This window comes from Hippocampus zosterae, chromosome 1 (genome assembly GCF_025434085.1).
Source record: "Hippocampus zosterae strain Florida chromosome 1, ASM2543408v3, whole genome shotgun sequence".
NCBI classification, from domain to species: domain Eukaryota; kingdom Metazoa; phylum Chordata; class Actinopteri; order Syngnathiformes; family Syngnathidae; genus Hippocampus; species Hippocampus zosterae.
This window is the reverse complement of record NC_067451.1, coordinates 10,313,812-10,326,988: the sequence shown is the minus strand read 5'-3', so window position 1 is coordinate 10,326,988 and position 13,177 is coordinate 10,313,812. Positions and strand designations below refer to the sequence as shown.

Below are 13,177 nucleotides of genomic sequence, written 5' to 3'. Positions count from 1 at the left end.
TATCAGGTTCCAGAGTGCATGAAAGGGTTAAAAATAATATGATGGTAATTGAACAATAGCAAATAGATGAGGTTGCCTTACGGGCATTTTGAGCATGAAGTCCTCCTGGCTGAAGCGAAAGCCAATGTCAGTGACGGTGCGGCGGAAGAAGCTGGTGGGTCGGAGCACCAGCACCAGATGGAGGTTCCCGGGAAAGGAGGCCTGCGAATCCACAATGAAACAACACAAGAAAAAAAATTCCAAGGGGGAGTTCTTCAAATAATTTCCCAAATAACGCCACCATTTCAAAACAGTAGTACATGATAAATATGATCTGTGAAAAAAAATCAGCTGGGTTTCAAAGGTACAATATCTTAATGGTAACACACAGTGGAAAACTAGTATGGATGTTCTAATCAATATAATCTTTTAAACAACTATGTAACACAACAGATGTGGACGGAGCAAGTAGGAATACACGCAGGTATAGATTCTTTATCCTCTGCAAAAAATGGCAAATATTATTTCAGCATATTTGCAGCAATATTCCTCTGGGATTCGTCATTAGAGCTACAGTTGTGCTCGTAAGTTTGTGTGTGCAGAGGAGGAAGTAAATTTATGAGACCAACTGAATGTATACCATGTCTGGAAATATCATACTGCCCCCTGGTGGTCATGGCGCGGACACCAAAAAGAGCATCCCAATGAATTTATCAGAATGCACAAACTAACACACATCATCCATTTTGTGATGCGCATTTCCTCACAAGTGACGCGGGGGTGCTGGAGCCTATCCCAGCCATCTTTGGGCAGTAGGCGGGGGACACCCTGAACCGGTTGCCAGCCAATCGCAGGGCACATCGAGACGAACAACCATCCGCCCTCACACTCACACCTAGGGACAATTTAGAGTGTTCAACCAGCCTGCCATGTATGTTTTTGGAATCTGGGAGGAAACCAGAGTACCCGGAGAAAACCCACTCAGGCACGGGGAGAACATGCAAACTCCAAATTGATCCCGGTACCTCTGTACTGTGAGGTCGATGCGCTAACCACTGGACGACCGAGCCGCATATATCATTCTTTACATTTTATTTACTGCATGTTTTTATTAAGTCAAATAATGCAGACTAGAGTCCAAACCTTTAGTTTAAATGCTAACCCATCATGAGTGCAGTGTTCTCTTTTCTAATTGCTGTCTGACTCGTTCGGATGTGACATAATGTTGACATTGATTTGTCCTGACGTGACCTCCCCATCGTCAATCAAGTGACATCAAGCATGCATGCAAGGTAGCGAACACGCATGACACACTCTGCCCACTTGGCTCTCCCTTTCCATCTACTCGGAGCTTCTTGCATGACGAAGCAAAAGTGCACAGCACACACACTCACACGCACAGCGTTCCACTCATTGCCGCATTCCCACCCTCAAACTTCACCCAAACTCCTGCAGCGAGGGCGGGAAAAAAAAGCCATCCAATGAGTCATTACCGGGCTGGTCCGGATCTTTGCGATTCCTCTCCGGCAACATGTCTCAGCCATGTTGTAATAGTGGGACATCGGCTTGAATTATTTTACAGCTCCATAGGGATGCGGCAAACAGCAGCATCAGCGGCAGCCTCACTCACACGAGGAGGAAGGAAGGATGCAGGCAAACACTCTGTCTGCCTCATCATCTTCATCTTCATCCTCTCTGCAGAGCCTCGCGTCATCACACTTTTTTTCGGGGTGGGGGGGCTTGCAGAAACAGCTCTCAGAGTGATGCAGCTGTGCAGCTTGTACGCCACTGCAAACTCGCAACAATAACCACTGTTCAATGAATACCTCGTAAAACAACTTCATATATTTGACTGCTGTCCAGCCGAGCCAGCATTTTTTCCCTTTCCTCTTAGTTGTTCTGTTTGTTGTGTTATTTCCTCACAGGGTATACTATTTCCCTCCTACTACATCATCGGTAAACAAATTAAATGCTGGAAGTGGCCAGAATTTTTGTGTCACACGGGGTGGGAGGTGGGAGGGAGACACATAGAACGACACAGCTTGCTAACCAAACGTATGACAAAAAGGCTAGTTTAGATATGGGAAAAGGTATTTGCATATTTGCAAAACAAGTGCTCAACATAAGCAAGATTCACTATCCTAACCCAACCACAGAGGTATTGTATCAAACCACCCCCCCCTCAAAAAAAACACACACAGTGATTTGTCTTTCCAGTGCAAAAGGCTCTTGTACATAAAAATGTCCATTCAATGATGGCATAAAACAGCTAAATAAGAAACCCCCATTAAGTGCAAGAACTAATTTTGTGATTTTTTTTTTCCTCACAAAAATCAACTTGCACAATATTGTAATATGTTCAGGTATGTTTCTTCTGCATACTATACCATGGCACACATTTTTGAAGCGCTTATCCGGAATCAGGTCGTGAGTCAGCAACTTTAGCAGGGAACCCCACACTTCCCTCCCACCCAGCCACATGTTCCGTCTCTTCTGTCATCGTCAAGATATATCGCAAGACACATTTTTTTTTTTTTTTATTCCCCCCTACACCACTCGCGATCGACTTGGGATGAATCCGCGGGCTACCGGTCAATCGCGATCGACTGCTTGGGCACCGCCGCCACACACCATTACTAATCAGCCGTGCAGGACAGGTAAAAAAAATACCGATAATAAAAAATGGGCGTCAAAAGAAACATAAAATATGCAAACTCACTGCTATTCTGGCCAATGCAGTCTTGATAGAAGCCCACGTGTCCAATCTGCGGTCTAAAATGATGATGAACTTCACACCCGGTTGCCTTGTCCTGTTGGCAAGTCGCGTCATTATTTTGTTGAACCTCATTTTGTTGATATTTGATTGTCAGATATGAGGGAAAGTGTTCGTCTATAAGGGAACCCCCAGAAAATTTGACAGCACTTTTCTCTAGATTTGTCAGGAGACTGCAGTACCATGTGAAAATTCGCTGGACTGCTGCAAGGGCCGGCATCAGCTTTACATCTGAAACAAGTGCCTGTCCGATGAGGCCACGCTGAGGCTGTGCTCAGAATGTCAACTGAACACATTTGGTGCACTGCAGCGAATTGGGGCCGTCACAGACATAAAACAAGCACGCACAGAAGATGTGTGTGTTTAATATCATTTCCATGATCAATTGATATATGGCGAACCAAATGATGTGCATATTATTACAAATAATATATTCTTGTTCATCTATCGTCGCAGCGGCGTTGTACAGTGACGAGCAGAACAATTAAATGGTCTTCCACCAGTGGACAGATGGTGCAATTAACCAGTGTGTATCCACCCAGTGCCATTCATACAGTCATAGTGAGTCAGTCACTTTGTGAATACAGTGAGACATGCAGTGAAATTGATTGAACATGATCTGATGCCTTTACTCGATCAAGATTGAGAAACTGTGCTCTATTTGCTGAACACATTGATAACATTCAGAATTTTTATTGTCTGAGCAGATCACAACTAATTCATGGCCAAAAGCATTCTTGATTCGATATAGAGAAATTATAATAACTTGAGAACGTGGTATCTGTCGAAATTGTTTGTGAATGCTGAAGAGTTGACATTGAACAACAAAAGCGTCCACAATAGTTAGGTGTGACGTGAAGTGTCATGAATGAGATCAAGTTTGAAGTTGATACAGGGGTAAACATGTCGATATCATTCACACAATTATTTTTATTTTTTTTACTTCATGAGATGTCTGGGGCTTTGTGAGAGACAGAGAGAGGGAGAGAGAGAGAGAGAGACGCAATGACGTACCGAGGGATGAGCGTGAGGTAAGTAAAGACTTTGGCCAAGGCCTCTTCCGGTATGTCCTTAAAGGCTGAGCTTTCCGGGAGCGTGATGATGATGCTGGAGTCTTCTCCACGGCCACCTGAGTCGGACAAACATACAGTATGTGCACTTCGCCGTGAGGTCACTTCACATGCGGATTGTCATTCTGATCAGAAGAAGACCTTACCTGACAAGTAGGCAACCTGTTTCTCGATATAGCCGCCGACCTCCTTCATGCTCACGGGAACCCCCACCTCTGCAGGGAATAGAAAAGTCTCAAACACCGTCTAACTCATTACTTTGAGGTGGGAAACAGCTTTACAACACTGTGAGACGCCTTTGTTCCAAAGACGTCACAATGACGAGAGGTATGGCTTATAAAAGGTGTTTTATGTTCATTGTAACGTCATTATTCTGCTGGTGTTTGTCCTGTCTCTTGACAATTTCCACGAATGAGATCACAGGGAAGGAAAAACTATATAAATGAACAAATAGTAAAACAAACCCATAAGAAACTAGAAACGTTGATTATATAAATTTATCATATACACCATTAACTTTCAACTAATGAGAGGAGGGGTAAGATGGAAAGAAACAACTAAATGGTAAATGACATACAACATTTAAAAAAGTACCAAGACAAAAATGTTCAGTTGTGTATTAAAAATGGGCAGTCTTTGTATCTTAATACAATTTTTGTATTTTGTATTAAGATACAAAGACTGCCCACAGTCTTGTACATTTTTTCCCCACAGAGTATTTATTTTCAAAATGTACTGTAAATATTCATTTCATTTTGTTTTTACCATTTTTAATGAAAGACACAATTTCATGATAATAAAAGATAAAAACATAAAATAAATAATTGCTTGGAATTCCACACAGCATGAGACTGGAGCCCTTATTTTTGTGTCTTATTTGCTTTGATTGTGTTTATCTTGTTAGTGTTTCACTGGCTCATTTTATTTTTGACTGTTCCTTTTTTTTAAATGACATGTTCAATTGTTTTAAATTCAGTTTTTACAGCTCTTTTGGATTCAAATGTGCTTGTATTTAACCCTCTCATGCACCCTGTAACCTGATAACATGATAAACTGTCCACACACTAAATAATAGGTGTACTCTTTAAAGTTTTCAAGCCTCTTTTTCAGGAGTATTTGAAAACTTTAGATCATTTAGAAGGCTGCATTACTGGCCAACACGGCCAAAACAAACCTTTACCTCTTACATCCGAAAGCAAATCATAAATCAAAACAAACTCACTTGTTAAAAGTGACGTGTTGTGTGACTAATGTGATAGCCGAGAGGATGGTGCTTGATCAATTAAAAAATGAATTTGAGCAGAACGCCGGAAAAAGCATGGTAGTGAAAAAAGATCAGAGAAGGTGAATGAAAGAACGAGCGGACCGTTTGGCCGCACGCAGCAAAGGTCGTAATGGGGTGTGTCAGGCTTCTGCGGGAGCGTGTAATGAGCTTGGCTGCTACCTGCTGAATATTTCATGCACACGTGTGTGTGTGTGTGTGTGTGTGTGCGTGTGTGTGTGTGTGTGTGTGTGCGTGCAACTGAGAGCGACTGGGCCCGAGCTAGGATGAAGTTACCTGGAATAATTTGACATTTACACTCGGTGCCGCACTTCAGGAACATGAGAGAGAATTGAAGATGCTTTCACAGTACACTTCCATTAAAGTCGACAGCGGGGGTGGCGGGAAGCCCCACGGCCAGTCGAGAGGAAGTCTGCCGTCAGGACAATAAATACATCGATATTATTCATTCATTCATTCATCTTCCGTACCGCTTGATCCTCACTAGGGTCGCGGGGGGTGCTGGAGCCTATCCCAGCTGTCTCCGGGCAGTAGGCGGGGGACACCCTGAATCGGTTGCCAGCCAATCGCAGGGCACACATAGACGAACAACCATCCACGCTCACACTCACACCTAGGGACAATTTAGAGTGTTCAATCAGCCTGCCATGCATATTTTTGGAATGTGGGAGGAAACCGGAGCACCCGGAGAAAACCCACGCAGGCCCGGGGAGAACATGCAAACTCCACACAGGGAGGCCGGAGCTGGAATCGAACCCGGTACCTCTGCACTGTGAAGCCGACGTGCTAACCACTGGACTACCGGGCCGCCCCATCGATATTATTCCGAATCAATATTAATTGGTCAAGAAATGTGGGAGGGGCAGGTTAAGCAGGAAAATATCGCCGTTCATATGGGAATGTTTACTTTAAACATGTCGAATAATGAAAAATGTGTGCATTTGAAAAATAGTCCCCCCCACCTCAAAAAAAAAAAAAATTGAATGTTTTGACTTGGCTGTAATGGGGAAGAAGGAGTTCAATATGAAAACAGGCTCTTCCTTTGGGAATTTTATTGTGAAAATGTGGGAATTTGTAAAATGTGAAAAAGATGTCCGAAATGTCATATAAACATTTGGAATGTTCCACTGTTTATAATGGTTGAGAAACATGGAGAAAGAGGGAAACAAATGTTATTTCAGAATTTTATTGTGAAAATCGAGAATTTGGGGAAATGTGAGAAACGGCACAATACTCTGAATGAACCAAACAATTCAAAGGTGAAATAGTGTACATGGTCAAGTAACGTGGAAGAAATATGTCAAATGTCAAAAGTGTGAATCTGAAAAATCTGGGAAAAAATTGGCAATTATTGGAACACGGAAATTAGCTCCAAAATGTCCCCAATGAAACAAAAACGTTCAAATTGAAATAGTTTGAATGAGTCGAGAAAGGTGGGAAAAGGGGATAAAAATATTAAAAATCTGGTTATTTGGGAATTTTACTCAAACAGTGTGAATTACGGGAAGGCGTTAAGCAGTTCAGAATCACATGCTGTGTGCTTTTCGGCATTCATACAATCATAAGAATAATGTTCCAGGATTGGTGGTGCAAGAGTTTTGCAGTTTTTACAGCAGCCTAACATCAGCCAAACAGCATGACCCGGATAATCAATCACGCACCCACATTCCATACTTTTGGTGGGTCTATTGCGTTGGCATCCATCTGACCGTTTACCCAATCTTTCGGGTTTTTGCAGAGGTGGGAACCAAATAATCCCGAGGAGGAATGTTGGCGAAAACAAGGTTGAGTTGTCGCCTGCTACAAATCCGTGCAAATCCCTCAAGTCTGGCAAAGTAATCTGAAATGTTGGCACTTAGCCGCGTTGACCAAATTCAAACAAAACCACCAAAGCATTGAGATTTTTATGCTGCGATCACAGATTCATGCTCTGACATCGAAGAATAATCTGTGAACATTTGTGAAAATGTAACCAAGAGAAATACAAGGAGCATTACTCTGTGAACTTTGACCTCAGCCACGACGATCATACTTGTGTGTGATTTTGTCAAGAGCCACCCCCTAACCCCAAACTTGAGCGGGTTTAATCCCCCTCGTGAACGTGCAAACGTTTTTGTGATCAAGAGCGAGTGACGTCCCAGTGCTTTTTGGGTCAAGGGAACAAGCGTTGCGTGCCAACAGGAAAACATTAGCGGCATTAAGCAAAATGCTAAATGAGAAAAAGTTAAGCGGCCTTTTGTGTCAGTATGGGCACAGTATGAAAAATAAATAAAGAACATTGGGGGTTTTTTTGTTTGTTTTGGCACAAGGTAAGAAATATATGTCTCTGAGTGGTATGTTGTGTGTCTACATATGTTGCTCCACAGTTTGTGTTCAGATATGTTTTGCTTGAAGGGTCATAACACGTGTACATAAATGCTATTTGTTGATCCATCTATGGCATTTTCCATTCTATGTGAGTTTATAGGGCCACACACAAATGCAGTGGTTTTTCTATAAATGTAGTCGAATGAGCATGTCAAATGGATGATGTTTTAAAGCCACACTGGTCAATTTTAAGGTGTCTCCTTCAATAAATGTGAACGCTGACAGCACAGTATTTTAAGAAAATATTTTTGTATATTAGATTTTAATAAATTACCTTTTTAGAGCAATTGCAGACTTCATACACATTTGCAAATTAATACAATATTGATATGTTTATTGTGTTTGACATTTCAATGGCAGATTAATATATCAGATATCTTTTTTCTTTAAGATAATGAAGGCCTTAATTTTGGAAATTCACATTCAAAATTGTGAGAATGCATGAACTCTGCACTGTTTTTTAAAAAAATATATACTTCACTTTAGCATCACTAAATGATGCAACATGCTCTCCTGTCCGGAAAGGCCTAAAAATAAAAATAAAAATGATGCTTTTAAAAGGGATTATCTCCATGACAACAGTGCCACCGCGGATTAACCCATCAGTATTGACTTCTGTGTCATACAAACCATCCAGATTTGTGTTTTTTTATTATTATCATTATCCATCCATCCATTTTCTGATCCGCTTATCCTCACAAGGGTTGTGGCGTGTGCTGGAGCCTATCCCGGCTGTCTTCGCGCAGGTACACCCTGAAATGGTTGGATTATTTTGATATGTGGGAGGACACGGAGAATACCCACACAGGCACAGGGAGAACATGCAAACACCACACAGGGAGGCTGAAGCCAGAATCGAACGCTGCACCTCTGCACTGTGAGTCGGACGTGCTAACCAGTCAACCGCCCCTATTATTGTCTTTTTTTTAAAAATCTTGATAACAGGAGCTTGGAATTGCGATTTTTGGGATGGAAGATTGTCATTTAGATATTACTGTGGATTTTTTTTTTCCCCAGGTGGTCTCAGTTTACACACGCACACACGTAAAAGGCAAAGGACCATTAATTAAACAATGAGATGAGCTTGCCAAGGTAATCCTATTAGCTTCTGGGGACGAGGGAGGAGGGAGGTGTGAGAGTCTGCACGAAATTCAAACTTCAGGGTTCAATGCAGGCTTACTTTGGTGAGCTATTAAATTGCATCAATAAAACATTGGAAAATAAATAAATAAATAAATATATATATACTATTGCACTATTTTAAGACAGAGCAAGTTCATTTAACATGCAAGCTGACAGTTTTCATATCTATGGCACGCACTCTCGAAACATTTTCAGTGTTTACAGCATTTTTGCTCAACTATCAACTGAGTGATCACTTTAGTTCTATAAACAGTACAGTCCCAACAAGCACCGTGTGTTAAACGACTACACGCTTGAGTGGAAAAGGAGCATTCTTATGTTTATATGGGCACATTTTTCAAATTGCTGTGGCCAGCGGGTATGCGTCTGCAAGGCAAATTATTAGAAAGGAAAATTAGGATACCATCTGTGACAGTTTCAAATCGGTTACCTAATCCCCTTGAACGCCAGATGAGTGGAACATGAATAAAACTGCGCAAACATCCACGGTTATGATGTAATTAAGAAAATAAATACAAACCAGTCCGTATTTTATTTTTGTTTTTTTCCCATTGAATAGTTCCTCAACTTGAATAAGATTGTTTTTTACTTTTATTCACATCATATTACATATTTTAAAGTAACAGTATTATTACTTGAGTACAATTTGAAGGCATACCGCTTCCATTTAACATGAGATGGAAGCTGACTGATCATTCTGTAAAGGATATGTAGGAAAATGCAAACTGCAAGTAATAAACTTTAGCTATAAGAGAATACAAATATAAGCAAGCAACTGTAACTCAGTAACTTTCATGAAGTAACTGTACCTGAGTAATTAAAATGTAAGAAAAGTAAGAAAAAGTTCGGACAAGACTACTAGGACCTCGAAACTTGATTTTCATTTAATCAGAGGCACTTTAAATGGTGGCATGGGGTGCACCTTTCACAATGAGTGACTAAGTACATAACTAAGGAACTAAAACAAATAAAAAAAATTACAAAAAAAACAAATAAAAAAGGCAAAGAAGCCACCTTTTTCTCCTCATGTTTATGATTGATTTCTTATAAAGCATTTTTAAAATCATTTTCTTGCACTCTACATTGTTTAATTTCATTAATTTGTTTTTCAATGTTTCCTTTTTAATCAGGGAAAGCACACCGATTTCACCTCGTGTATAAAATGCGCGATATAAAGCGGCCTGGCCTTACTAGAACAGCTGAACTTGATTTGCAGTAATTTATTGGCACTTCACATGCAGGTAGGTGTGTGCAAACCCCCTTTTGAAATGAGTTTAACTGTGACTGGTCAACTATGAAGACAACCACATCTCCAGTATGAGGGTGTGAGCACTTTTTGCTTCCCCTCGATGAAAGATAAAAAATAATAAAAAACGTGGAAAAACTTTTGAAATTATCCGATTGTATTTTTTTTTAATTACTGAAAGCCCGGCATTTGAACAGGGGTGTATAGACTTTTACAAATCCCCAGCATGATTTCCTGGCACCCGTGGCGTTTGCGTTGCCTGTACTTACGCTGCAGCGTGTACTCCAGCTGGGATTGGGCCTGCAGGAGGCAGCCGTAGCCCTCCATCTCCTCCTGAGACTCGATCATCGACTCCTCCTGCATTGAGGCCGGGCCCATTCCCCCAACGAAACCGGATGGCAGATGGGTCGGGTAATCCAGAGCCTTTCACATCCTCGCCCTCCGTTCTACATACACGGTTGGCACGTGTTAAGTGAGCATCCCGCCACCGAGCTTCATTCAGGCTGCCGGAACTTGCTGACCTTGAGTTGCATGAAAGCAAACATTCAGTCAGCTGTTTGGTCACTCACAACAAACATGATTCCTTCCGGCCGACCACTGCTGCCTGTTGTGCCGCTGCCCCTCCTCCAGCTTCCCTCCCTCGCTCCCTCTCTCTCCTCTCTCTCTCACTTTGAGCTTGAGTGCGTCAGCTTTGCACTAAAAAGTCCTGACAGGGAGCCAACTCCTCACTGTAATTCATGCTCCCGTGTTTTATGGTTTTGGCTCCGAAAGCAATACAGTGGGCAGGATTGTTTGGCTGTGAGCGATCTTGTAGTCGCAGACATGAAGCAGCTGTGAAAGAGAGAGCTTTTGTGAGAGAGCATGACAAGTCCCAACACACCCTTAGCCAGCAACTTGGTGCACAACAATCACATTCAAAGGAGAACAACCGTGTCGTTGTGAGCAAAGCGGCCCACATGGAGTTTTTTCGTCGATCAAATCGAGGGCTGACGACATGATGAATGCAGACACACTTCCTGTGCAGGGTCCAAACTATGACCGTGGTGCCCAAAGGCATGTTTTTAAATTTTTTCTTCAAACATTTATAACATACCTGTATTTAGAAACAAATCTTTGACAGAGCTTCACTGGGTAACTCACACTATCAATCTGAAAAATTCCTGCGTTTTGCAAAATTTCTTCCATCTGTGTAGATTCTCAGTGAACCAGGTCAAGCATTCTACAAAGGTTACATCGAGGTAAGTGGCCTACTCTTTCAGGGAATTTGTGTTTTGTTTTCAAGAGACATTCAAAAATGCTTTAGGAAAAATATGCGATGAAACTATCAATTTCAAAGTACAAGTGAGCATACGAGTTGTCATGGTGAAGCTGCCACAAATCTCACCTCTTCTCTCGCACTGACCTTTACGACACTCCTTGTCATGCTAAAAAACGCATTTGACAGTTGACCTAACCCGAGTCATATTTTTGACAGCCTACTTTTATCCAATTCCTGTCAAATGAATCATGTCAAAGTGGCCTTTGCAAAAAAAAAACCCAACAAAGTTAAGCCCTGTGCGACACTGAGACTGTAGACAAGGGAGGCCGCAGCCACACGATTGATCCAGCTTAGCCTTGCTGCTATCTCATTACTGCTCCGCGTCTGCTTCGTGTGCTCAAATTACCACAGACACGCACACAGAAACGAGAACATGAGTGTTTTCTTCAAAATGGTCTTTATTAGAGAAAAAAAAAAACATCATAATTTAAATATATCTTCAATACATTCATATTAAGAGGTTTAGGAGGGTTTTAAGGCTAGCGAGCCAAAAGGGCACAAGATGGTCGTGTCCGTAACCTCTTGGGTTTTTTTGGTACATTTTAATTTTCTTACAAAATTGTGGCAAGGGAAAAGAGAAAAGTTAAAAATACAATCTGCTCCTGTGATTTATTCTCTCCGTTTAGACAAGCAGAAGACTCCACCAAGGTTTTAAAAGGGGCATGGGGGGGGGGGGGGGGGGGTTGTATTACTGATGCCACTTGTAAAGTTTTACAACAAAGCAGGCTTGACTTATTTTGCCAGCACAGTGCAGTTTGGAACTTATAAAGCCTGAAAGCATTTTATGGAAGAATATCAACACAGACTAACTCTCCATAATAAAAGACTTGAAAATAGAACCTTTCTGAGTAAAGTGATAGCTTTAACAATAATAATCCTTGATATCGTGTATTGAAAAAAATAAATGGATGGTTGAATGGAATGTATTGTAATACAGTATTGTTTTATTTTGTACTGCTCAAATAAATAAAGGGAGCACGTAAACAGCACAATGTAACACCCAAGTGTTTTGGGGTTTTTTTTCAAGCAGTTGATAAACTCCTCACAGTGGGCCACATCGTATGCTTTGGTGAACCATTGACGTTTCTTCAACAGTGTAGGAGTGCTCAACGAATTTTAACAGGACCCCATATGAAAAGTATCATTGATGCAAATCATCCAAACACAAATTCGAGAAATTTGGGTAAATCTAGCTTAATTTAAAGAGCAGCATGCCTGCCCTGTAATTGGGAGAGCTGTCTTTTTTTTTTTTGGTTTTCCCCAAATACAGCAGTGCCTTGAGATACAAGTCATCTGACCCACGTTTTAAATTAGGAGCCGCCGTTCCTTATTTGCCCTTTCTTGCTTTGAATGCATTGCCGTGTCTATTATCCTGCTGCCAGGTGGCAAAGACATGCACACAAGGAGCAGCCCAATGACCACTGAAATGATGAGAAAATAAAAAAGGGGCAAAAGTGGTTTCATTTCTTGGGGGCTGGATGGAATTGATGACATTCCAATTATTTCAAAGGTTTTGAGTTACAAGTGTGGTCAAGAAACAAATTGAACTTGTAAATCAAGGCATGACTGTAAAAGGCAAATCAATGCAACTATATTATCAAGTAAATGCTCGTAACAACAGAGAATGGCCAACTTTCAAGTTGTCCCAACAAACGTTTCAGACTTTTATCGAGACGTTACACAATGTTGTGGACACGCGCATTCACACAAAAAAATAAAATAATTTTAAAAAAACAATAACACACTGAAGTCACAAATGTCTGTTCAGTCTTTATGCTTTTTGGCTTTCAGCATTTAACATCCACGCAGTATAGCGCAAATATATTACTCTGCTCTCAATTTGGACTTTTTAAATTAAACACATTAAACACAAACACTTTGTGGCGTGATGATTGAGGTCACGCTTTGAGTTTTGCCACACTGCCCATAAATCGCTAATCTATTCCTTAATCCCCCCCCCCACACACACACACACAGACACGCATGCACTTTTTTGGGG

At 41.3% G+C, this 13,177-nt stretch overlaps 1 protein-coding gene across 3 annotated transcripts in view; it reads right to left on the bottom strand.

The window, feature by feature from the left end:
* Positions 1 to 10,492, bottom strand: part of mcf2a (MCF.2 cell line derived transforming sequence a) — a 31,374-nt gene extending 20,882 nt beyond the window's left edge. For 2 of the 3 annotated variants that reach the window (XM_052065956.1, XM_052065876.1), the window contains exons 1-5: positions 10,130 to 10,492; positions 3,969 to 4,037; positions 3,767 to 3,881; positions 2,699 to 2,789; positions 82 to 201 (exon numbers count right to left, since the gene is read on the bottom strand). In XM_052065956.1, coding sequence (XP_051921916.1) covers positions 82 to 201; positions 2,699 to 2,789; positions 3,767 to 3,881; positions 3,969 to 4,037; positions 10,130 to 10,238 — 504 coding nt within the window. In that variant the 5' untranslated portion in view covers positions 10,239 to 10,492. The remainder of the gene's footprint in view (positions 1 to 81; positions 202 to 2,698; positions 2,790 to 3,766; positions 3,882 to 3,968; positions 4,038 to 10,129) is intronic. The other variant, XM_052065791.1, reaches the window with a different exon arrangement.
* Between the last annotated feature and the right edge of the window lie 2,685 nt (positions 10,493 to 13,177).